This window comes from Mus musculus, chromosome 5, assembly GCF_000001635.26.
Source record: "Mus musculus strain C57BL/6J chromosome 5, GRCm38.p6 C57BL/6J".
In the NCBI taxonomy this organism is placed as follows: Eukaryota; Metazoa; Chordata; class Mammalia; order Rodentia; family Muridae; genus Mus; species Mus musculus.
Genome location: NC_000071.6, coordinates 107,430,590 through 107,455,980, shown reverse-complemented (window position 1 = coordinate 107,455,980; position 25,391 = coordinate 107,430,590). Strand labels below are relative to the sequence as shown.

The 25,391-nt window shown below is 43.7% G+C and overlaps 2 protein-coding genes and 1 long non-coding RNA gene across 4 annotated transcripts in view; 1 reads left to right on the top strand and 2 right to left on the bottom strand.

The window, feature by feature from the left end:
• Window positions 1-18,051, bottom strand: part of Btbd8 (BTB (POZ) domain containing 8) — a 74,631-nt gene extending 56,580 nt beyond the window's left edge. Inside the window, exons 1-3 of the mRNA NM_001378266.2 lie at window positions 17,836-18,051; window positions 9,924-10,118; window positions 3,796-3,992 (exon numbers count right to left, since the gene is read on the bottom strand). Coding sequence (NP_001365195.1) covers window positions 3,796-3,992; window positions 9,924-10,118; window positions 17,836-17,984 — 541 coding nt within the window. The 5' untranslated portion in view covers window positions 17,985-18,051. The remainder of the gene's footprint in view (window positions 1-3,795; window positions 3,993-9,923; window positions 10,119-17,835) is intronic.
• A 2,890-nt stretch (window positions 18,052-20,941) lies between these two features.
• On the bottom strand, window positions 20,942-24,432 carry Lpcat2b (lysophosphatidylcholine acyltransferase 2B). Its single transcript, NM_027599.3, has 2 exons — window positions 24,003-24,432; window positions 20,942-23,293 (listed from the first exon to the last, which is right to left on the bottom strand). Exon 2 carries the CDS (start codon window positions 23,172-23,174, stop codon window positions 21,624-21,626), a length of 1,551 nt encoding a protein of 516 aa, NP_081875.1. The 5' UTR covers window positions 23,175-23,293; window positions 24,003-24,432; the 3' UTR covers window positions 20,942-21,623.
• Window positions 23,858-25,391, top strand: part of Gm17202 — a 61,505-nt gene continuing 59,971 nt past the window's right edge. The window contains exon 1 of one of the 2 annotated variants that reach the window (XR_880524.3): window positions 23,858-24,157. This is a non-coding gene — a long non-coding RNA (predicted gene 17202). The remainder of the gene's footprint in view (window positions 24,158-25,391) is intronic. The other variant, XR_389494.4, reaches the window with a different exon arrangement.

Below are 25,391 nucleotides of genomic sequence, written 5' to 3'. Positions count from 1 at the left end.
GTCATTCCTTCAGACCTAGGACGGTGCCTAACACATCTCTGAAATAGTCACTGAATAATGTATTAAATGCTACATATACATCTGAAGAGCTAAGCATCAGGCAAGGAAAGATGCAACGTCTACAATTCCTTCCAAAAACCTAAACCATATAATACAATGGGAGATGTGAAAAAAGTGCTTGACACAAATGGAAAAATCTAGAAACATATCAAAAGGAAACCAAGTTAATTTGATGGGTTACACTAAATATCACAATCTTCATCCTGTACTCCAACAGTACGGAATCTGACTATACTGTAGCAGTGGGCAATAAAGACATACACTTGGTCCCAGTCTCCCTGGGTCCTGGCAGAGGTGCTAAAATTCTCAGAATTTTCTGAGAGAAGCATCTTTGTTGTCCATAAATGAGACCTTAAAGATGACACCTACTTTAGGCTAACAGGCAAATTAGGGAAGTGCCCCCAGATGACCTCGAGATGGGAATTTCCAGAAAGACTAAACTACTCCAGCCTCTGGGCAGTGCAGGGCACAGCTCAATAGCAGTATACCTGCCTGCACAAGCAAGGTTCTGAACACATTCCCTAGCACCACTGCCAATATATAAAAACCAAAAATAAAACTCACAAAGAAAGAAAGGTCCTGGGCTCATGCTCTAGCACCACCCTCACCAAAACAAACGATCATACACATCTCACACAGAGACAAAAGGAAGGAAGCAAAGCAAGTTAAAAATAACTACAGAGAAAAGCACTGGCGGCTCCTCCAGAGGACCAGGGTTCAGTTCCTAGCACCCACATCAGGCAGCTTACAATAACTTCTAACTCCAGCGGACCTGACACCCTCTTCTGGCTTCTGCACGCACAAATGCATGCAAGCACACACACATGAACAAACAAATGCCTGCCTGCAAGCACACACACATGAACAAACAAATACCAGAATACCAGAAAAGTCTCAACAGGAACACTTGGATTTGTCAAATAATAAGCACTACCCTGATCCCATGCAAACAAAGCCTTCAATCATTTCACAGATCTTCGGGATATCCAGCATTCATTTGCATACTCACATTAGCATACTATACTCACATTAGCATACTGTACTCACATTAGCATACTGTACTCACATTAGCATACTGTACTCACATTAGCATACTGTACTCACATTAGCATACTATACTCACATTAGCATACTATACTCACATTAGCATACTATACTCACATTAGCATACTGTACAGTTGAGGCCAGCATGGTTACATGTGAGCTGAACAAGCACTGACTGGTCTTTTCTTGTCAATGCTCCTAAAAAGCACAGGGTAAGAGCTGCTTACACTGTGTTAGGTGTTCTCAGTAACCTAGAACTGTAAGCACACAGGGGATGTAGAAATGGTACATAGCTCTATGCTCTTCATACAGGGGATGTAGAAATGGTACATAGCTCTATGCTCTTCACACAGGGGATGTAGAAATGGTACATAGCTCTATGCTCTTCATACAGGGGATGTAGAAATGGTACATAGCTCTATGCTCTTCATACAGGGGATGTAGAAATGGTACATAGCTCTATGCTCTTCACACAGGGGATGTAGAAATGGTACATAGCTCTATGCTCTTCATACAGGGGATGTAGAAATGGTACATAGCTCTATGCTCTTCATACAGGGGATGTAGAAATGGTACATAGCTCTATGCTCTTCATACAGGGGATGTAGAAATGGTACATAGCTCTATGCTCTTCATACAGGGGATGTAGAAATGGTACATAGCTCTATGCTCTTCATACAGGGATGTAAGCATCAGCAGGCTTGGGTGTCCTGGGTGAGAGAAGGCCTCGGAACCCATCCTCTGTGAGTAATGAGATACAAATACATTTCCAGCAAGCAATTCTTTTACTCTTTCATAACTACTCTGCTTTGGACAAACACAGTTACCCTTTCTGTATGACTCTCACAAGCTCAAGTCTCTAACTGCATCCTGCCTGTACCCTAACCCTCCCTGTTCCCACTATAAATAAATAAGCCCATGTCCTACTTTCCCTCTGCTTCCAGGCAGGCAGTCCTGTACTTCGCCTGGACTATCATTCCTTTAAGTAGTTTTGCTGCACTAATTTGTTTTGCTTTGGGATTCAACCAAAGCATATGCAGGTGCAGGCCTGCAGACAGCAAGCATAAGGCTTGTGTGGGCTTCAAGGTGAGTTCAAGGCCAGGCAACTTGGTGAACAGGACTAGGGATATGCTCAGCATTAGACTATTTGCTCAACAGTGTAAACTAATTTTATCCCTAGAATAAAACAAAACTACAGCAAAAGAAGTTGCCTGCACCATGCAACTTTCTCTGGAAGTGTAGTTCAGGTTATATGTGCTCTATCTGTATTCTCTGAACAACCTGTACCACACCTACATGACTATCTCCAAACTAACTCAGGGCAGGACCACTGTCTCATTTACTTTTATCTTTAAATGTAACACAAATAGGTCCTCAAAGAAAAGCTGTGATAATGACTGGAATGGAGCCTCAGGAGTAAGGAGCTTGTACAGAGGACATGGTGGCAGTGCACACTTCTTTGGGGAAGACATCAAGCAATTACGAGACTATACCTCAGAGTGTAGGGATTATGGGTATTTCTGCCACCATGGAGAGAGTGGCTGAGTAGTAAATGAGCCTTCTCCACGCAGGTTCACTGGCCAAGGTAAAGAACTCCTGGTGGCCTTGGCAGAGCGCCCTGTCAGCAGGACAACTAGTTATCACACACTAACTTGGCCATTCTTCTGTGGGCCTTTTGTCCCTTATAATCACTGGGTATAAAATAATAAAATCAGTTTGTAACTGCTTCTTAGAATTTTGAAAGAGATTAAACAAATGAATAGGCAGGCCTACTTCAAAATCAAAACTACTCATTTATTCATAATTAGGTATTATGAATATAAGAACAAATTCTAAGTGAGAGTCAATCAGTTTGGCTGTTGCTCCTCGTGAAACACTAGTAAGTTATTACACAATCGTGCCCTATGCATAAGCCCTCAACATTTCTTAATTTTGTGGGAGTGCTGCTGTTTTTTTCTGTAGTGCAATTTCACTGCACAGGCATGGTAACATGAGGTCTCACTACAGTGCCTCATTAATTTAATGTCAACTAAATGGCTCCAAGGTGGTCCATGAATAATATAAGGTCTACTGTTTGATCCAAAGGCCTCAGGTTCCTGTTAGAACATCTGCCTAGTTAATCTCCATTTTCTATCAATTAATAATTAACTTTAAATCTGTAAGCATTCTGATGCCTATTTCCATAAGAAAACAGTCATTTTCAAGATGGAATACCACATGCTCTGTAGTATTTATGTACAATGAACATTATGAACAACTCATATGTTTCTTAACCATTTAACCACTGAAACCGATTATCATTTTTACCAGGTTACATTCTTTTTTAAATACCTCAAGACAAAGTTTCCATGCTATGGCAACTGTTGTGTTTCCTGGTCGTTTGAGGACTATATATGCTGTGTTAGAACTAGCTCTATGTTTGCTAGAACTTCTCTTCTTATTGGAGCATGGTAAATGGAGGCAGCAGTACTGAGGCTGAAGTTGCTGAAAGACAATGAGGAACTATATGTAGCTATATTTGCAGTAGTTACTCAGGGAAATGGGAAGGTGACTGCAGTATGGCCTCCCCTTTCCAGGCCTCTTAAACAATCAAGGCCTGGCAGAGCAGCTCCACAACATGCTCTTCGCTATTACAGAATATATCTCAGCACATGGCTGTAAAGTTTTATGAAAATCCAACAAACATCTCACCCTTGGAAATAAAGCAGTCACCTCCACCAGTAATATCCTCTGGAATTTCACCTTTCCCAAGAAAACAGTCAGACGAAGTTCTATACCGCGGGAAGCTGACGTCTGGCCCCTTTTCTGGCATTAAGCTTCCCACTTTCAGTTTTTTAACAATTTCCTCTTCATAGTTTTTTATGTTTTTGTTTGATGAATATACAATCCTAAAAGACAAAATATAAAATATTAATTAAAATAAAGGTGATTTTTTTTTTTGGTCTTTTTCTCTGAGACAAAACTCCTGTGTCCCACGCTGGTTTTGAACTCGCTATGCTGCAGAGAGTGGCCTCCATCTCTCACGTGCTGGGGTTATGGCTGTGCAACACCACATCCAGGGCATATGGTGTTGAGGATGTGGTAACTGCTTAACATGTATAAGGCCCTGCAGACAAAACAAAACAAAAACAAACAAAAAACCAGGACTAGATGGCCTGGCTGGCAACTTTCCTAAACTCTTTAAGAATTAAATCTTTCATAATTTTCATGTACAAAAATGTAGAAGAAAAACATGTCCCAACTAACTTTTGACATCCAGGATTACTGGGTTAAAGCAGACAAGGTAAAAAAGACCAAAAAAAAAATCATAAGAAAAGAAAAAATTAGCCACTTCTTATGATTAGTATAAGAAAACATCCTCAGCTGGGCACAGTGCAGCGCACCTTCCCATCACTGGGGAGGCAGAGGCAGGAGGAGCTCTGTCTACACAGCAAGCTCCAGTGCAGCCAGGATTGCACAGAGACATTCTGTCTCAAAAGAAGGAAGGAAGGAAGGAAGGAAGGAAGGAAGGAAGGAAGGAAGGAAGAAAGAAAGAAAGAAAGAAAGAAAGAAAGAAAGAAAGAAAGAAAGAAAGAAAGAAAGAAAGGAAGGAAGGAAAGGGGGGAGGAAAAAAGGAAGAGAAGGGAAAGAGGAAGGAAAAAAGGAAGAGAAGGGAAAGAGGAAGGAAAAAAGGAAGAGAAGGGAAAGAGGAAGGAAAAAAGGAAGAGAAGGGAAAGAGGAAGGAAATGAGAAGGAAAACATCAACAAACTGACAGCTAACTGCACCCAGCAACATAGGAACACGATTATACAACACAACCAGTGAAGATTTACTTCAGGAAATCGGGAGTGGCTGGACAAGAGAAAGTCAGTATTATTCACTGTGCAGACAGAATGAAGGACAAAAGCCACATATGAGGCTGATTGGGTCTCTTGGCATGGTTGTAATTTGTAAGCGAGACTGTAAGAGTGGAGGGGGACTTGCAGGATTTAAGACGAGAGGGGCTGGGAGCTGGCTCAGTGGGCAAGAGCGCTTGCGCACAAGCATGAGGATCTGGGTTCAGCTTCCCAGAACACACATAAAATGACGGCATGGCGCACAGTCCTCTAACCTATTGGGGGATGGAGACAGTTGCATCCTGGGTGTCTGCTGGGGAGCCAGCCTAGCCAAACTGGCAAACCTCTGATTTAGTAAGGAACTTCATCTGAAGCGAGTAAGGTGGAGCGCTATCGGAAAACTTGTGCTGCCCCTCTGGCCCCTGCAGACACAGGTACATGCACACTCATGTGCATGCTGCACAGGGCCATCTGGGAAAGCCAGAGTTGGTCAAGAGGGAGGGAAATGAGAAAGCACAAACAAAAGCCTTGCTTGTGGTTTCTGTGGGAGGGAATGAGCAAGATGAGGTGGCACCTGAACAGGATTAGGAATCATTGTGGGCGGGCATGTGAGTAAGGGCTGATCTCTCACCATCTGCTACCTGGCCTGGTGTTTAGAAGAGAGCGTTGGAAAAAAGAAGGTATGTGGCTGTGTACATGGACTCATGACTGGATGGCTTACAAATGAAAGAAGTATTTACAGGCAAGTCATTTGCTACATGTAGGAATCAGCTAACCCTGGAAGGGGCAATCTTTCCTCTGATATAGTAAGAAACTAAGTGAGACTCCAGAAATCAAAGCATCAAGAGTACATGGCTAAATGTTGTAACTATAATCTCAGAAATATTTTTAAGGATACATGGCTTCAGCTGAGTGGCAGCTGCTGTAACCTCAGGCTAGAGGACCACCTGAGCCCAAGAGCTCACAGACAGACTAGGCAACTTAGCAAGATCGCCTCTCAATAAATAAACTAATAAATTAAAATAAATACATAGCTGGCGTTTGTATCTCAGTGGTAGAATGTATGCTTAGCATGAACAAAGCTCTGGACTAAATACCTACCCAACATGCAGAAAACACAGCTAAAGAATAATCTACTACCCACTCCCACCCTGAGTAACAAGAGCCGTAGCAGAGAGAAGAGGAGTTTCTGTCCTGGGCCTGTGCTGAGCCGACTGACACTTTATGGTAGCAGTCCTAGGTTACTAAGGCCAAACTGAACTCTGAGGTCCTTTTTCTTTCACGTGCGTACACATACTCTCACACTAAGCACACTGTTAAATCTTCTTTGAAAACTGAATATTGCTTTATGATCTTAAGGTAAACTTGAATTTAAGGTGATTCAAAAGCCCGGTTTCCAAAGGGCAGATGAGTCAGTGTTTCAGAGCTTTGTTTTATACTCAGAGTGCACACCACAGACTACAGAGTCCAGGATGCAGGAGAGAGTTTCAGTAGCTTCATGAATAAAGTGAAGCGCCTTACAGATGATTGCATTTCATGTCACAAAACTTCAAAATGCTATCTTACCAAATTTTTTCTTTAAAAAGTCTGAATCAGGGCAGCTGTGATGGTGCGTGTCTTTAACATCAGCACTGGTCGGCAGAGACAGGTGGAGCTCTGGGAGTGTGACTCCAACCTGATCTACATAGCAAGCTCCAGGCCAGCCATGGCTACACAGTGAGATGCCGTCTCAAAATCAAATAGAAAACATAAAAGGAAAGAATGAAAAATCTAAATCATTTTCTATTATAATATGCCCTTTAGGCTTTATGTTAATGACAAATTTCAACGTAATCTACTAAAAAACAAATAGAGGCGACACATCATAAGCGCTTTCTATATGCAAAGCAGTAGCTGAGGTGGCTCATGAAGTACACATTGTCAGACAATCCAAGTTCAAGGAGCTTGCATAACCACAGACCCACCATGACTACTTAGCATGAACAGAGTGTGATTATGGGATAAAGCACAGAACCAGCTATTCTAGCTTCCTTATCCGAGCTGAGAAAACTGAAGCTGAGAGCAATTATACAACAGGACAATGCACAGGAGAAGGCAGATGTCTCCCTCCAGCCCTGTCCTCAAGCGCAGAGCTTCCTTCACACCCCCATACACTGAGTCATTCTAGAACTCACTATGCAGAGCAGACTGTCCTTAAACTCACAAAGATCTACGTGCCTCTGACCCACAGTACTGGGATTAAAGGTGTGTCCCACCACAGCTTGCCTATTCGCTATCCCTTTTTTTTTTTTTTTTTTTTTAAAGATTTATTTATTTATTTATTTATTATATGTAAGTACACTGTAGCTGTCTTCAGACAGCTACAGAAGAGGGCGTCAGATCTCATTATGGGTGGTTGTGAGCCACCATGTGGTTGCTGGGATTTGAACTTCGGACCTTCGGAAGAGCAGTCGGGTGCTCTTACCCACTGAGCCATCTCACCAGCCCTCGCTATCCCTTTTTAAAAAAATATATTTAACTATATTATTTTAAATGTATGAATGTTTTGTCTGCATGTGTGCCTGTATACCATGTGGGTGCCTGGTACCTATGGAAGTCAGAAGAGGGTAATAGATCCCCTGGAACTAGTTAGGATGGTTGTGAGCCACCATGTATATGCTTAGAATTGAACCCAGTTCCTCTGCATGAGCAACAAGTGCTCTAAACCACTGAGCCCCCGCTACAGTTCCCTTCCCTATCACTTTTAATGATGGCAAATAAAAGTTAATATTAATGTGATCTCTCTGTTTCCCTGTTGCGTAAGCTCTGGCCTACTCTCAGGCCTTTCCCTTCTTCCTTCCTTCCTTGTGAATGTCACTTTTATCTCTGACTTGTTGTCTCAGATGATGGGATAAGAGCCGTACCCAAGCTGTGCAAATACACAGCTTGGGCTGAGCCCAGAGCGCTTCTTTCTCTAACTATCCTGGGTCTAGTCCTGGAAGCTTCTAGCCTCTGTACAATCTAATCTTCCAGGATGACTAATTAAATGCAGCTTCTCTTGGCTTCTCACTGAATTGCTATGCTTGGCCTCATACTACCTTTGGCAATCTGTTCTAATCTTCTGGCTCCTCATTCCCTGGCTCGTTCTGTCTTCATCTGTGTCTAGCTTGGTCTCTGCAACCTGTCTCTGTACAACTATCCTGGTAAAACTGCTACACACACCATTCTGTCTGTCTGTCTGTCTGTCTGTCTCTCTGTCTCTCTCTCTCTCTGTGTGTGTGTGTGTGTGTGTGTGTGTGTGTGTGTGTGTGTGTGTTCCCCACCCCCACTTGTCTCTAGTAGCCTCTCTTTCCTGTGCTGTTCTTGTGAGAGCTGGGCATATCCTATCTCTGACTCATGCTGTCAAACCTTTCTCTGATTCTATCTGTCCCTCAACTAGACATCACTTTCAAACTCCGCTGTTTCCTTCTACAAACTAACCTTACCTTCATTGTTAAAGATTAGAGGTATGTACTAAGGGCATGACTAATTCTAGACAGATAACACTGTAATCTAGGGGTGTCTGAATTCCAGCTAGATCATATAGACCTAGAAGGTCTTTGGATGTAATCCCTTAACAGAGCAGCCAAATTGCTGGATTAAAATTCCTCTATCCATCCTTCCATCCAGTTCATTTGTTCCTCTCTTCCCTCCCCCCTTGCTTTCTTTCTTCCCCCCCCCCCCCACCTCCTGGGAACATAGTTTCTCTGTGTAGCCCTAGCTGTCCTTTCAGTAGACCAGTAGTCATTCAGTAGACCAGTCTGGCCTTGAACTCAGAGATCTGCCTGGATCTGCCTCCCAAGTGCTGGGATTAAATGCATGCACCACCATGCCTGGCTTCCCAGGATTTTCTTTTAAATGTACAGTCCACAGCTGTATTTTACAGTGTCTACTGCTGTGAATAATATCCATTAAATTTTGTGCCAGACCACCGTGTTAAGGGCATTATAATTATCTCCTTTAGGTTTAAGATGATTCAATGAGGAGTATTTCAGTATATGTACTTTTTGGATAAGGAGTAAATATAAGTGGTCAGTACAAGTTCATAGAGTTAGATGTGGTAGATTCAGCTTGACTACCAAGCCTGTCCTTACCACAACTGTGCTGTGCCAGGGGAAAGGCATACATTTTTAAGTTGATATTTGAACTCAATGACAAGCTAGCTAGCTATACCATAAATAAATAAATAAATAAATAAATAAATTTAAATAAATTATAGTTACAATGTGTTTAAAGTATAGGTGCTTCACATTAGAAACAACAAAAACAAAGCAATTGTTAGAGCTTAAAATGAAGAGCCAACAGCAAAATAGAGGTGGAAAAAGGCGCCTACCATCAAACCTGACAACCTGTTTGGTATCTGGAACCCACATGGTAGAAGGGAAGAACCTCCACAGCAAAGCTGGTCTGCTGGTGTGTGCAGGAGAGCTGAGGAGAGGGGGGAGGGAGTGAGGGAGGGGGCCAGAGAGGAGGGGGGAAGAGAAGGAGGTGGGTAGAAAAGGAAACTACCAGGAAATGCAGAATTCACTTCTCCCTCAGGACTGGTTTTTTCCTTTCCCCTCTGCTTTCTGGTACTCATTCAGTAGACCAGGCTGGCCTCAAACTCACAGAGGTCTGCATGGATCTGCCTCCCAAGTGCTGGGACTGAAGGCATGCACCAGGATCAAGTTCTTATTCATTTATTTATTCATTTGAGACAAGACCTCATTCTTCAAGCATTCATTCATGACAGAGTCTTTGTATGCAATCCAGACTGGCCTCAAACTTGTGATCCTCCTGCCTCAGCCTTCTGATGCTGACTCATAGGCATATAAACCACATCCAGCAGTGCATCAGTCTTGAGTTTGCCAATACAAAGCCTCAAATATTAACAAAGCCATTTAAATGGAAAGATTTGACTAGAGTATGGACATAATGAGAATATGCACATGCATTTTTAAAAAGTCAACTGTTTATCATAGTTGAATGTAAGATGAGGCACTTACTGTAAAAATGCTTTAAATTCTGAAGCTTCAACACCATCCACAGGAACAAGCTCATTTGTTAGGTCACTTGATGTGTGTTCAATGATATGGGAATGAAAGCCAGGAGCTCTGGCTAACAAGACTGCCTTGTGCACTTTGAACAGCGAGCCACTGACAGAAAGAATGGTGTCTGTGTGGATTTCCTCCCTTAAAAGCCTGTTAGGGAAAAAGGTTACAGTTGGATTAGTGATGCTAAAAACAGGTAACATGTTTAAAACAACCTGCATACTTAGAAATGCAGTCAAAACAAAGAGGATTTATGAAAGAAGTAAAAACATTTAAAATATTTTCTTCATTCTAGTAATAAAACGTATTTTCTGCCCTGTCCTGGCTAGTTTTATGTCAACTTGACACATACTAGAGTCATCTGAAAGAAGGACCCTCAATTGAGAAAATGCCTCCATAAGATCCAGCTGTAAGGCATTTTCTTAGTGATTGATGGGGGAGGGCCCATTCCATTGTGAGTGGTGCCATCTCTGGGCTGTGGTCCTGGGCTCTACAAGAAAGCAGGCTGAGCAAGTCATGGGCAGAAAGCCAGGAAACAACACCCTCCACAGCCTCTGCATCAGCTCCTGCCTCCAGGCTCCTTCCCTGTTTGATTTCCTGTCCTGATTTCCTTCAGTGAGGGACAGCAATGTGGAAAGTGTAAGCTCAATAAACCCTTTTGTTCCCAACTTGCTTTTTGGTCATGGTGTTCCACTGCAGCAAGAGAAACCCTAAGACAGCTGCTAACATTGATTTTTCTTTAAAAATGTACCTTCTTAAGTTTTATTAATGAACTAATTGTTCAAAAATCATACTAAAACTCAACCAAAACTGTAAACAGTCAACACAACAAACCAGACACAACATCAGACAATCCAGATTAGTAACTAGTAACAGCGGGGCAGTGGTGGCGCATGCCTGTAATCCCAGCACTTGGGAGGCAGAGGCAGGTGGATTTCTGAGTTTGAGGTCAGCCTGGTCTAAAGAGTGAGTTCCAGGACAGCCTGGGCTACACAGAGAAACCCTGTCTTGAAAAACAAAAACAAAACAAAACAAACAAACAAACAAAAAACAGAAAAGAAAAGAAAAGAAAAGAAAAGAAAAGAAAAGGAAAGAAAAGAAAGAAACTAGTAACTTTGTTCTGTTAATGACAAAGTCTAAAATGCAGCCTTGGATGTCAAGGACGTGACACCTGTTTTGCCCTTTCTCATTCCCACCCAAAGGAATCAATCATGTTCTCATCTATCATTAAACGACAGGCTCGGGACGTAACCCATTTGAATCCCTAGTGTATATGCATAGTTATGGCAAAGCCCACTGATTACATGTCTACATAAACTGAAAAATAGAAAATAACAGAAAACATAATCTATTCATTCGCTTCTTCGTACTATGTATTTCTTCTCTCTACCTACTTAAAATACTTTATTTCACTATGCCAAATCACCAGTATCATCAAGGTATGGGTTCTCGGAGGATTTCTGTGTTGCAGGATATAATTGGCAATCACACCGATGGACCATGGGAGGACCATGTACTGGGAAAGATATCCATTACAGTGAAAGCTTGGCAAGCTGCCTGAGACACTGACTCCCCTAAGGGCAGGCTAATGGCTCCTCTCTCAGTCCCATTATACAAGGTCCACACCTCTATTACAGCATTTCTGTCATTGCATCATTATTTTTATGTGTCTCTCCCCACTAGATAATGAATTCCCAAAGGGCAAAAACAATGTGTCATTAGTATACAAAAAGAGTATCTGCTTGTCCATGGATCCGTTTTATGCTAAAGGAAACAAGCGCTTCAGAGAGCAGAAGCTTTTGAAACCTTCAAATACGTTCTGGGTTGGTCAGGGTTGTTTCTCGGATCGTTTTTGAAGGTAACTTACTTCAGGGTCACAGTGCTGTGCTGAGCCTCACCAATCACCGTGCAGATACAGATTTCATACTCTAGAGGCTCATGCTGAGGCCAGGCTTTTTGTTTTGTTGTTTTATTGAGATTTCTCTGTGTAGCCCTGGCTGCCGTAGAACTCTGTAGATCTGGAGCTCTATAGATCAGGCTGGCCTGGAACTCACAGCCTACGTCTGCCTCCTGAGTGCTGGGATCAACGGTGTGCACCACCAATGTCCAGCTCAAGGCCTGAATCTTCTAATGTGGCAAGTTCCCAGGAGAACAAAGTCTGACATTTAGGTAACTTTACAGAAGAGCCTTCTTGTCCGCATAAATATGTTACAAATCTAAACCTGGCAATTTTCTCTAGACATACATACCTGCCATACATTTTGACTTATACATTAGGCATATTATCTATGATAAAATAGAATACATACAATAATATCGTACAATCAAACTTATCCAAAACTTAACAACAAAAGTGTGTTGTGTTCTCAAAATTTTGCTGAAAACTCAGATTATATACCCAATTTGTCCTCTCTCCCACCCAGCATCTCAGCTGACCCTACTACCCCTTATAAAGTAAGGAAGCATTCAGACGGACAGCCAGCTGTGGGTACAAGCCCTGCATATCATATCATATGAGTTTGATCCCCACATGCCTGGAATTTCAGACACACCAGAGACTGAAGCTGGAGAATCAGAACTTGAAGCTTATGCTAGGCCTCTTTTAGCTGGGCCCACCTGGCTTACATTAGATTCCTTCAAACAGCAAAAGTAGATTCAGGAGTAGCCAAAAACCAATGGGAAATCCTGTCCATAAGAGATAACCAGAATGTGTGTGTGTGTGTGTGTGTGTGTGTGTAAGAGCAGGGGGGAGAGGGAGAGGGGAGTGTGTGTATTTTTTGTTTTATAAAACCACTTGTATCAGGTGCAAGTGTATCTTGCATTTTCTTTAAGTTAAAAATCTTAAACATTAAGGAGTGTTTACTGGCTCACCCAAAAGTGAAAGCTAGAGAAAAAGCAGACTGGAGCAAAGGCCCAGTGTTGCAAAAGCCCAGCTTATTTCTGTCTTTCTCTTTGCCTTCTACTGTTTTGGCCTGCCCTGCCTATTTTATATTGCTGTAACAGTATACTACAGACAAGATGTTTACAATGAACAAGTTTATTGGCTTGCAGGTCTACAGGCAACTTCTGATCTCAAGGTGCTAACATCTGGTAAGAGGCCTCCATGCTTTATGGAATGGTGGAAAGAGGGCCAAAAGAGGGCCAATCTTTTGCATGGTGTGTGTGTGTGTGTGTGTGTGTGTGTGTGTGTGTGTGTACCCATCCATGCAGGTCAAAGGCTCATGTCAAGAGTCTATCTTAATAGGCCCCTACATTTTTACTTCAGGACAGGATCTTCCACTGAATCTGAAACTGCCTCATTTGGTTAGGCTGGCTGGCCAACAACCCCCCAAACCATCCCGCCTGCCTTCCAAGTGCTGAGATTACAGAGTACGCCGCCATGCCCAGCTTTTATGGAGGTTCTGGGTACTGAATTCTGACCTTCATGCTTCAACAGCAAGCACTTTCCTGACTGAGTCATCTCCCTAGCCCCAGATTCACTCTTTAATTAGGGAGCCGCTTTTACCCACAAGAAGGGATCATTTAAGGCCTAATCACAATTTAAGGACCCACTGACAGTTAACAACAAACCAATGACAGTTATGAATTCCAGCTTGTACTTTGAAAAGAACAAATATTCAAATCATAGCATAACCTATATAAAGCACTTCAGACTCCTATTGAAGTTTAGTTACTAAGCATTTTGACCTATGTACTAAGAACATAAAGACCACTAAAGGCTAAAACATAATGCCTGCCCCTCTGGAGTTTTAAGCACAGTAGAGAAAGACAGATCTGAAAATTAAAAGGCACGATACATTCAACAGCAAATACACTCCTTGACCCTGACCCCCAATCAGCCCAGACAGACACCACACACGACTACAAGATATGCTGGGTGACCAGATGGAAGCAAGTTGTCCTCTGAGAGGCTCTATTCAGCAGCTGACTCAGACAGATACAGACACCCACGGCCAAACAGTGGATGGAGCTTGGGAACTCTTCAGGAAGAATAGGAAAGAGGATTGTGGGCTGTGAAGGGGATAGGAACTGCACAGGAAAACCAACAGCGTAAACTAACCAGGAGCCTTGGGGCTCTCAGAATCTGAACCACCAAACAAAGAACATACACAAGCTGGACCTAGGCCTCCGCACGTATTTAACAGATGTGCAGGCTTGGTCTTCATGTGGGTCCTAAACAACTGGAGCAGGGGCTATCCCAAAAGCTGTTACCTATATGAGGGATATGTTCTACTAGCTGAGCTGCCTTGTCTGGCCTTGCTGGGATTGGAAGCACCTAGCCTTGCAGAGATTTGAAGTGTCAGCATGTGGGTATAAGCAGAAGGCCCCAACCAGCTCAGAGAAGAAGCGGGGTAGTTGAGGGGAATGATTGTTGGAGGGTGTGACTGGGAAGGAGGCACTGGGTGGGATGTAAAGTGACTAAGTAAAAAAAAAAAAAAAAAAAAAAAAAGATCAAATTGAAAAATACATTTACTAAGTGTGATCTTTAAAGACGTTTAAGCATCGGTTACAAAAACAACGGGAAAGGGAGCTCCTGGCTTCGCTCCGAAAGGCAAACCAACTGATCCACGGGGGGGGGGGGGGGGGGGGTGTGCAGATTGGGTGTGGGAAAGAGCAAGGGGCTTTTAAAGCCGAACCCCACATCCTCCTATCTGACTCTGCAGTTGCAGACATGAAGGTGAAAAAGAGGCAAAGAACGTATACAGACCCTAGAAGAGGAGAGCCAACTAACAGGCAAATTATCAGCCGTTAGCTGGGTAAAGCGGGACTTGAAGCGAGGAGGACAAACCACCTTACAGTACAAACAGATGATGCCAGGAGCCTGAGCTAGGTGGGGTCCATGATGGCAGAGAGGAGGAAATGAAAACACGTGTGGGTAGTAACTGGCGTTGGCTGGATGTAGGAGTGAAGGTGAACAATCTCTGGTCTGGATAGATAACCTGGGCTCTGGTGATGCCACCAATCCTTCATCTGTACTTGCTTGTCTGAGCTCTCTTCAGCTCATCTCTTCAGATGCACGTCTAGTTGTCGTCAGGATACAGCCTCCCGAATACTCATATATACTTCTTTTTCAACTGTCCTAGGATTTGGAGCTGTTTCCTGTTCTTCCCTGTCTCGGCTCGCCCACATATATTCACTCAACAAACCTGTAACTTTTCCATTTCCACTGCCAGCATGTAGCCCTCAGCTACCATAAAATCTCTTACCTGGCTTGTTTGTTTCTAATTTCTCTTTTCCCAAAGTCAAGATCTCAATGTTAATTCTATTTCTTGTTTGGTTGGTTGGTTTTTGTTTTGTTTTGTTTTGTTTGTTTTTTTAGAAACACCAACAGTTCTCTGAACTACCCTCAGAATCCATCCCAAATATTTAAGTACACAAGAATGCCCTATTATAATCTACAGTCTTAACCTATCTACCTTCACATTCTGTCATTTTGTCTGCCATAACCACAAATATCTTCAAGATAAAACAATCTGCCTTAGTTAGGACTAATATTGCTGTGGTGAAACACCACGACCAAAGCAACTTGGGGAAGAAAGGGGGTTTATTTTACTCAGTTCTATGGACTAAAAAGCAGTGAGCACAGGAACTCAATCAGGACAGGAACCTGGAGGCAGGAGCTGATGCATAGGCCACAGAAGGGAACTGCTTGCTGCCTTGCTCAGCCTTTCTTATAGAGTGCAGGACCACCAGCCCGGGGTGGCACCACCCTCAATGGGCGGGACCCTCCCCAAACAATAATTAAGAAAATGTTTACAGCTGGATCTTGGAGAGGCATTTTCTCAATTGAGTTTCTTTCCTATGACTCTAGCTTGTGTCGGATTAACATAAAACTAACCAGGACAGGCTCAAATCTACTTATATGACCTTGGCTTTTTATCATAAATCTCAATACTTTAATCTCATCTGAACTGGATTGTATACTAAGCTGACATTAGCTTCATGTGCTAGTTAAGCAAGGTAACTTCTGTGGAGAAATTGTATGATAATCCAGGTAGCAAGTGGTACCTTTAAGAATGCACAACCCCCAGAAGGAATATTGAGATAATATACTTTTCCTCCCCAGAAGCCCATCCTTCAGTGCAGCCACTTGCAGCATGATGACATTGTGACAGCGCAAGACAGCGCAGAGGCTCCTCCATCTCATATTCTTGCTGAGGCCATTTCAGGTTTAACTAACATTTGGTTTCCTTGATAGAGAATCCCACAAAAAAGTTAACCAACTCTATTGTAGGAATCCAAGGTCAACAGATTCCAGCCAATTTAGCTTTTTTGTTAAACTGCCTACTGTGCAGACCTCCCCTCCAGTTAACTGCTCAAGTTCTGTTACAGTGTTTGCTTGTGCAAAATTCCCCCTGCAGCTGCACAATACAGGGGAAGTGGCTTTAAAAGCCCCTCACCTAAATGCTTGGGAGTACACTTAGGTCCCAGCCAATAGGAACAAATACTTTCAATTGGCTAGAAACTGTGTCTGAGTAGTCACCACTGGCAAATGGGCTCCTCTAACAACAGAAACCTGCCTGCTTTTCTGAGTCCTAACTCAAAGCATAAGGTTTTCTTTTCCTTTCTATCCTTTTCTTTTAGACACTGGCCCATACACTCTGGACTTTCTCACTGTTCTTTGGAAGTAGCTCACACATCACACAGCAGCTGTTCTCCACTGGGTAGCCTACCAGCTTTCTTAGACCTGATATAAAAGGCACGGCTTTCTCTTCCCCATGCTTCCAGGCAGCTGATAAGACATGTAGCTTGCCTATTGACTCTGTTTTTAAAATCATTTTATTAATGAGACTATGAAGACTATGAAGAAGAGGACCTCAGCTTTTTTTCCCGATAAACATATGAGCTCAACGTGAAGATCCCCAAATTTCCACAGTTGTTCACAGTAAGATTTGTAGAATAAAGCCAGGTGTGGTGGCAGATGCCTCTAATGACAGGCAGAGGCAGGCTGATCTGTGATCCTGGTCTAGAGAGTGAGTTCCTGAACAGTCTGGGCTACATTGAGAAAAAACAACCCAAAAAACAAAACAACGAAACCCAAATAAGCAAACGAAAGTATTGTGCAATAAGAGAGAAATGATCCAGAGGTTAGCAGCATTGCTCTTGCAGAGGGCCTGGGTTTGGTTCTCATCACCCACACTATTATAGAAAGAATACGCATTCCCAGTAAGAAATCACTCCCGCACTTATCACAGGTCTGCGTATGGCTAATTAATGCCTAAGGAAGAGCTGGCCTTGAGTAAATTTTTACTAACTTATATACACACCTTAGGAGATGCATTTTCATATATGCCGTCATCTTTAAATCGAGTTCCAGCCCCAGTCTGCACTTTGAACAATTTAAATAGAGACAGGAGTCTGCAAGTCTGACCACTTGGGTGGATGGGAGGTTTGCACAGCAGAGCTATTGCCAGAATTATTTTCAGTACAGCAGTATGTGTTTCCCCCACTAGTTGATGGCCGGGTTCATCTTGCCCACCTGTCAGAATTATGCCTTCCCTGCTAAGAGCATAGAGGAATTAATGGTAGCTGTGACCCTGAGCTGCCCCGTTAAAGGCACACGGTTCGGTCCTTCATGTCAAGAAAACACTCGTTTTCCTAATTGAATAATTTTTCTTCCAACTTTTTAAAGACATGGTATGTGTTTCAGGGTCTGGACGCAGCCCGAACTCAGCAACAGCCACTGCCGGTGTGTGAACCTTAGAAACACTGGTTGCAACGCATCGTGTAGGTCTAATTTTTGTCCTCCTTCTGAGTGCCTAGACACCGGTTCCTTGGGTCGGGCTGAGCCTCCTTGGGAGGGAGGCGCCCAGCGAGACTGCAGCGAGGCGGGGAGGGAGTGAGCAGCGCTGCTCCCGCCTCCTACCTGAGCACGTCGCGGCTGAGCTGCTCCGACACCGCCGCCTTCAGCCGGCGCCGCTCCCCGGGCCCCTTCCTGGGCAGCCCCTTCCTGCCATGCCCCGGGGAACTCAGAAGGGCCACCGGGGCCGCACCTCCCGCTCCACAGTGGGCCATGTCGGCCGCAGAACCCCGGTGCCAGGCCGCGCTGGACCGGTACGGGGGCGTTCCCGAGCCCAACAGCGCGCAGCCGAATCCGCCCCGGAAGGAAAATTCCCGCCCCCACCTAGTTTGCAGCCGGTCCCTAAATGCTGCGGACCAGGCACCGCGCGCCTAGGACTCAAAGCCCGTAGCCACGTGACCGGGCGCTGCTGCGCAGGCGCACTCGCTCTGTTTACATTGGCCTGTTTGCGCCCTCCTAACTGACCTGAAGGGAAGGTCCCCAGAGCTGTAATCTGTTCTTTCTTCTTACTGGTTGGTGTTAAGTCAACCGTTTAATGAGTGTTATGGAGAAGTGACTTGAAATCAATGTGAGAAGAATTTGTATGTGTTCTTTCTGGGGTGTCTGCATCCTCTGCCCTCTTTATGAAAGATGGGGGTTGGGGGTAAGGTGGGGGATGGGATCACAAGAGTTTTCCAGTAGTGAGTATTAATGTCCTGAGCAAGGAGGTAGATAGGCATAGTTGGTATAGCACAAGTTATATTTTAGTATGCCGAGGGTCATCACATAAGGTTCATGCCCTAAATTCCTATGGTCCCAAGGCCATCTCCCTAAGGCTGCTTAACTGGGTGATGTATCTTAGCTGAAGGTTATATAAGGGTCCATGATTCGCCAAGGAATGATACCTAGGACTCAAATAGTATGTAAACACAAAGAGTGTTTTATTCTACAGAAGTCCAGCATGCTGGGGTCTCCCATTACCAAGACAGAGACAATCAAGTGAGCTCGCAGGCCTGATTTAAGCACATTAGGGGATTCTGGGATAGATAACCTTCATCTTGCTCCATCTCTAAGAATATTCCGTTACCAGGGTGTGGGGGATGGAAACTGTTGTTGACCCTTTGCCCTTGCTTCAGGCCAGGTGGCAGGACAGCTTCTGATGGCAGGGCAGTTTCTGACCAGCTGCCTAAAGCCAGGGTTTTTTTCTAGTAACTGACTTGCCTGGGCTTGCCTGGATTTGCCCAGTTCTTAGGCCTAGTCTCCTGGACTGCCAATTTGAAGCCTGTCATGGAGTCAGCCTGTATCAGACGACTCTAACAGTCTTTGATTAAGGGTCAGGATCCTGGGAGAGACTCTCCAGCCACAGGGCAGACTCTTAATCTCTGTTTACATTCTATCTACTGGCGTCAACGGGATTCTAGGGCTGTGTCTAATTATCTAAGTGGTGCCACTAGGTTTTGGTTATCAGGTGCAGCCTTGAGTTCAGTGGAATTCCTGGCTAAGCTATTTTTACAAATCTAAAATGCATGTTTTTTTGTTTTGTTTTGTTTTGTTTTGTTTTACTGTGCTCATTACACCTACTTAGCTTTGAGGAATAAATGATTTGGATTAAGAAAATGTGAAGGGCCAGGCGTGGTGGCACACGCCTTTGATCCCAGCACTTGGGAGGCAGAGGCAGGCAGATTTCTGAGTTCGAGGCCAGCCTGGTCTAAAAAGTGAGTTCCAGGACAGCCGGGGCTACACAGAAACCCTGTCTCGAAAAACCAAAAAAAAAAAAAAAAAAAGTGAAGGTTAACCCTCTCATGATTCACAGCTTCCTGTTTTCATGCCTAACTCCACTGCCCCATCTGGTTTCATATCACAACTATTAAGTTATCTGCCATTTTTTTGAGGGCTTCCCCACCCCAATAGTCCTTAAATTGTAAGGCTTTTATACTATTCTAAGTCGAGCGTGTGGCTCTAAAGACTCCAAGCTAGGATCTGCTTTTATTAATGCAAATGTGCGATATGTCAGGCCCAAATGAAATTCCATCTCTCCAAATTCTGGTGGTTAGACAAAAGTCCAGCATTCCTCGGGAACTTGTGAAGCCATTTGTGGTGTGTGTTAGCATACCAAAGTTCATGTTGGCCTCCAGGCTCCCTCATTATCACAAGTACCTGTTACATATTTCAGAGTTCGTGTCAACATGCTGCCCTTCTTACCTCCTCCACAACAGTAAATGTCTCCAGCTCATGGGCTTACCCTGCTATTTTGGCTATGCTCTCCCCCCACCCCACCCCTGCTTTCCCCCACCCTCTTCTTTCCTACTTCCTTCCCTCTGCTCTCCTTCCTATCTATCAATCTCTCTATCATCTATCTATCTCAGTCATCTATCTATCTATCTCTGTTGTTCCTGCTTCTCTCAAGCCCAGTTTCAGTCTGCTGATCATGTTCAGCCTACCCCTCCCCCTGCTCTAGACTCTTCCAGATGCCTCTAGCTGTTCTCTCCCACATTTCTGTAATAAAACCTTCCCCTTAACCATGCCATGCCATCCATTTATAAAGTGTTCTTATTTCTGCACCCAAGTTACCTCCATATATATTTTCCCAATTCCATGCATTTACATGCAAATTACGTCATTACATTTTTTTCTTTACAGCTAAGTAAATTTCCATTATGTATTGTCAGGTCCAAAGGGTACCCTAAAACACCCCATAAGGTCAGGCCCCTGGCTTGGTCCAAAATTGAGTCTAAGTTCAGCTCAAGCTGGATTGTAGAAATATTTCTGTCACTTAGATTAAATATTTCTCAGGAAGTTGTGAACTAGATTCCTTGTAAGCCAAAAAGGAGTCATTTCCATTGCCTCTGGTAGAAGTGGTATAGTTCTCTATTGACATACATCTGTGGGATCCCTATCAGCAGATCAAAATCCATCCAGGCTCCTACAGTTCCCTATTCACAAGCACCTGGTATAAATGTCAGTATCCATACTGGCCTCCGAGTCCTACTCACCCCCCACAACCCCTCTTCCTGCACTGTGCTAGTTTCTAGGCTATTGCAGCTCACAGGCTTCCCTCCTCCTGGATACCCATCCATTCTCTCAGAAATCCTAGGGAGTCCCAGTAGAGAGCCACTATATAATACCTGGAAAACCAGGGCCCCCTTCTTGGAGTTCTTAATTTCATGTTAAAATAATTTAAGAATGAAAACAGGAGCTTGAGGACAGTTTATTATCAATGAAAAGGAAAACCCCAACGCAAGCTGTAAATCTTTTTAAGTCTAAGTCTGTTTGCTTGGTTGTAAAGCCTTGTTTCTGCTTCTTATTTACTGGGTGGATGGGAATACAGGCATATGCCATTGTGCCCAATGAACATTATCTTAAGGGAGGGAAAGGCATTATAATTCCTCAAGCATATTTTACATATAATATCTGTGTGTATTAGTTTCTGTCAACATGACACAAGCTAGGGCCATTTGAGAAGAAAGGACCACAACTGAAGAATTGTCTCCATCAGACCAGCCTGTGGACAAGTCAGTGGTACATTTTCTTGAATACTGATGTGAGAGGGCTTAGCTCATAGTGAATGGTGCCTTCCCTGGGCAAATGGTCCTGGATTGTATAAGTATGCTGAGTGAGCCACGGGGAGCAAGCCAGTAAGCAGCACCCCTCCATGGTCCCCATCTCTACTTCTGCTTGAGTGCTTGGCCTGGCTTTCCTCAAAGATGGAAGCCCTTACCCAAGTTGCTTTTTCCAAGACAGTATCCATGTTACTTAGAGTAAAAACCACTGAGTTTTTCCTCAAAGGATAATTTTTATTTAGTTCATCATTTCCACCTAAAAGTTCTTTTCCTGTTTCCAAGGATGCCTTGAACATCTTAATATTAGGGAAATGTTTATACTTCTCTTGGTAATGAGTATATATAGGCTGCCTGGAGATCTATGTATGAATGAAATAATTTGGCATATGCTGGATGCTTCAGGGCAAACCTCCGAAAAGTTCTGTATGAAACCTGATCTGAATCCTTGCCAGCCATCTGCTGGAAGAGTGTGGAAACATCTAGGTCTGGCACTCCGAAAGCTGCCTGAAGCATAGTTGTCAACTCCCGTTCTGTTACATAACCATCCTCATCAAGATCAAAAAGTTTAAATGACATTTGCAGAATCTTCTCCGTATTGGATGGGTTGCACAGGACAGTTAGACCTATCACATACTCTCGGAAGTCTATGGTGCCATCCTGATTCCTGTCAAAGAGAGAGAAAAGCTGTCTCAAGGGCTCTGAAATTGGGAGTTTTAAATAACGTGAGAATGCTTCAATTCCAATCTTGCCTCCTTTTGAGGAGACCGCAAACGAAGCATATTGGTCCAAGTGCTTGTGGATGTTGTCCCAATCTAATTTCAATTTCTGACTGATTTTTGTAAATTCCACCAAGCCAGCTTCCATGGGTAGTTGAAGGGCACCCGCAGATATCATCAGTTTACAGTCTTCCAAGCTGTGATCGGTTACAGGCAGCTTCAAAGCGTTTGCCATCTTGATTCGGACTGTGTTGGCAAAAAGGATGGGGTCTTTCTTTTCTTCTTCACTTGGGATATAAACAGGCATGAACTCGACTTCCACTCTAGTGAAGAGCTGACTCAGAGTAAGCATACATACCTGGAAGCCTGAGAACCCATTCCAAGTCCAGGTCACTGTGTCCAGGCTGTTGGGGTACCTAAGCAGCACTGGCTGCACAGGGACACCTGGGGAGAAGGCTCCTAGTTTAAAAGTGACGAGACAGGAGCGGTTGGTGCACAATCCTTCCGGAAAAATCAGAATCTGTGGCCACTTCATTTTAGATTTCACTCGTCTGAGGATTTCATTCCGGGTAGTCTTTCTAGAATTCGGGTCTTCTCGTTTCACAAGCACAGGCTGAGTTACCAGGATGCATTTCCCAGCCAATGGGACCCTCGCAAGCTGACTATCAGAGACCACCGAAGGGAGCCCCGCCACAACAACGGCGATTGCATCAAAGAAGGTGGAGTGTGGTGCGGAGACAAAGATGGGGGCCTCCTCTCTGGTAGCCTTTTTCCCTTTGACCTTAACCAGGAACCCAGCAAAAAAGAACCCCAAACGAAACAAGAATACCAGGGCCGACTTTATCAGATGTTTCCTCCATCTCCTTATGGGTTTGGTAGGTTGAGTAGGCAAGTTAATGGCGGAGAGTACGGCCACTGGCCAGAGAAGGATGAGGAGGAAGACAATGCAGGACACCCGCACGGGTACCAGCACAGTCCCCAGGATGATGGTGCAGGCCCAGCGCCAAGCACTCAGGTGAGTGTTGAGAGTGAAGGGACTGTCCACTGCCGGAGGATATAAGGACTTGTTCACCTCCTGCGCAGTCCTGCTGTCCCACACCTCCACCTCTGTGGAGTCTATGGTATCCTGGTGCTGGTTCTGATGAGCCATGAAGCCGGCTTCTCAGCGTTATGGCTATTCCTTTCTCCACATCCAAGGGCTATTTCCGTGTTTGCATGTAATTAGCGCCCTTACAGCTAATTGTTGGTTAATAGGAAATGATGCACTACCTTTAAAATTAGGGGGGAAAATCCACAGGAGAGTTAGAATCTCATCAAGAGAACAATCACGGTGTGCTGTTGGTTTTGGTCACATATATATGGTTAGTAAATTTTCACATAACAATTTCTGGTATTAGATTACTCCTATGTACTTACTAAGGAAATACGAATTTGAATGGAATTGCAACTTTCAAATGTAAGTGGCAATGCCAGTAAAGTTTGCTGTGGGCTGAGTGAGAGCTAACTCATGAACTTTGTCTGCTGTCCATACAGATTGATTTCTTTGCTGATTTCATTCTCTTTATGCCAGGACGTGTAAGAAAGGGCACCTTAAGAACTTATGAGCCCTCTTCCATACATAGAAATTTATGAAGAATAGATTTTAAGAGATGAAGAGGTGGAGAAGAGAGAGTAATAGGCTCTGTGACTGGAGAGAAGAAAGTGGTAGAGAAAGAAGGGAACCAGCAAAGAGGTAGGGAAGGGCAAAGGGGGTGGGAAAGAGCAGCTGAGCAAGAGGAGGAGGAGGAGTGAGAAGAGAGCACAAATGTGTCCGTGTGAGATGCAAAACATGAATCCTTAAAAAAAAATAGGGTACATTAATTCTAATAGGCCTGAACTGACTATAGCATGTGGGGCTTATATTGTTAAGATTAGTCTACATGAACCAGTCAACATTCTAAACTGAAAAGAAACTTGACTAAAATAAGATCTACTTAACTGTGTCAGCACGGTTTCCAGGACGATTCCCTTGTTTCCTGCAGTCCTCGAGACGTCATAGAGCCAGTTAGTGTGAACTAGGCTCTCTTCTGGATCTGGGAGCAGTCACCATCCGGACCATGCTGCACTGAGGATTCCTGCTGTGTTCACTAACTGGTAATCTGAATTCCTTTTCCCGAAATGAAAGTGATTGTTTAGGTCCCTGAGTTCACATCTATTGACATGTATCGGGTTAGCCCTACTACAAGAGGAGGGAGCTATGGGTACCAAAGCTTGGTAAGCAAGATGGATCTCCGTGGAAGACCTCTTCCAGGTGCCAACATTACACAAGGGGAATTGGTAAAGTTACATGTTAAAACTTGTTCTCACATCTTTAAGTTGGCGATACTCCCTACCATGCATGTTTGTTACAAGACTCCAAGACTCCAGTCTATGGTTTTAAACAAATTGAACTTTTATTGTGCCTAGAGGTTACTATGACACAATGAGAATTCTGAGGACACTCCACGTTCTCCTTCACTATGAGAACTGTCTGTAATGCAGGAAATGTCACAAAGGTGCTGTGACTTGCCATGTTACTAATTGCCTCTTTTGCCAGAGAGGCTATCCCAAGACAGTGGACAGCCCTGACTAGAGCAGCACTGATCCCTTCTGTGCCTTGTTATACAATGCACCGTTCTACTCCCTCAGCTTTCTTTAATTACATCCTTTAATTTTTAAATTTAAAAAGCATTTAGATGCTTCTTAAGAAACAGTTCTCACACCATCTTTCTTTTATGCTCTGTGGGCCAGATGTGGAGTAATATTTGACTATAACATTGTATTGCAGTAGTCAGTCCCTAACCCTCATCCATGGTCTTAGTCACCTGTGGTCCACCAGGGTTTAAAAATATGAACTGAAAAGCATCACAGAAATGATATGTGTCTGAGCAATGTGATATCTCCCTCTGCTCAGCTTCATCCCACCTGGAGATGCAAATCATCTCAGCCAGGAGAGCGGGGCTGCATGTGCCTCCCTCTATCCACTCAACTTTCAGATAGACTGTCTTGATGTGCATCACTTGTCAAAATAAAATCCACATATTGTTCAGTATTATTTAATCTCACCCACTAGTGGCCCCCAAATGCCTAAGAGAAGCCATAAGTACTACTTTTAATTAAAAAAGTAGTTATTTCCCAGGAGGAATGAAAGAAAAATTGTACTGTGAAAAAAAGAGAAAAATAATGGTGCTAATTTGATCATCACACTTCAGACTGAAAGAGTCACAGCCACAGTATACAGTAAGGGCTTGGTTAAGACGGGAAAGGTGTCTATCATATAGGGTTTGGGTCATCTGCAGTTTGGGGTCTGCTAAGGGTCTTGGGACTGGATTTATTCATAAGAAAATTG

Coding starts and splice junctions, on each gene's coding strand:
- Lpcat2b (NM_027599.3), bottom strand. CDS start 23,174: ATGGCTCATCAGAACCAGCACCAGGATACCATAGACTCCACAGAGGTG.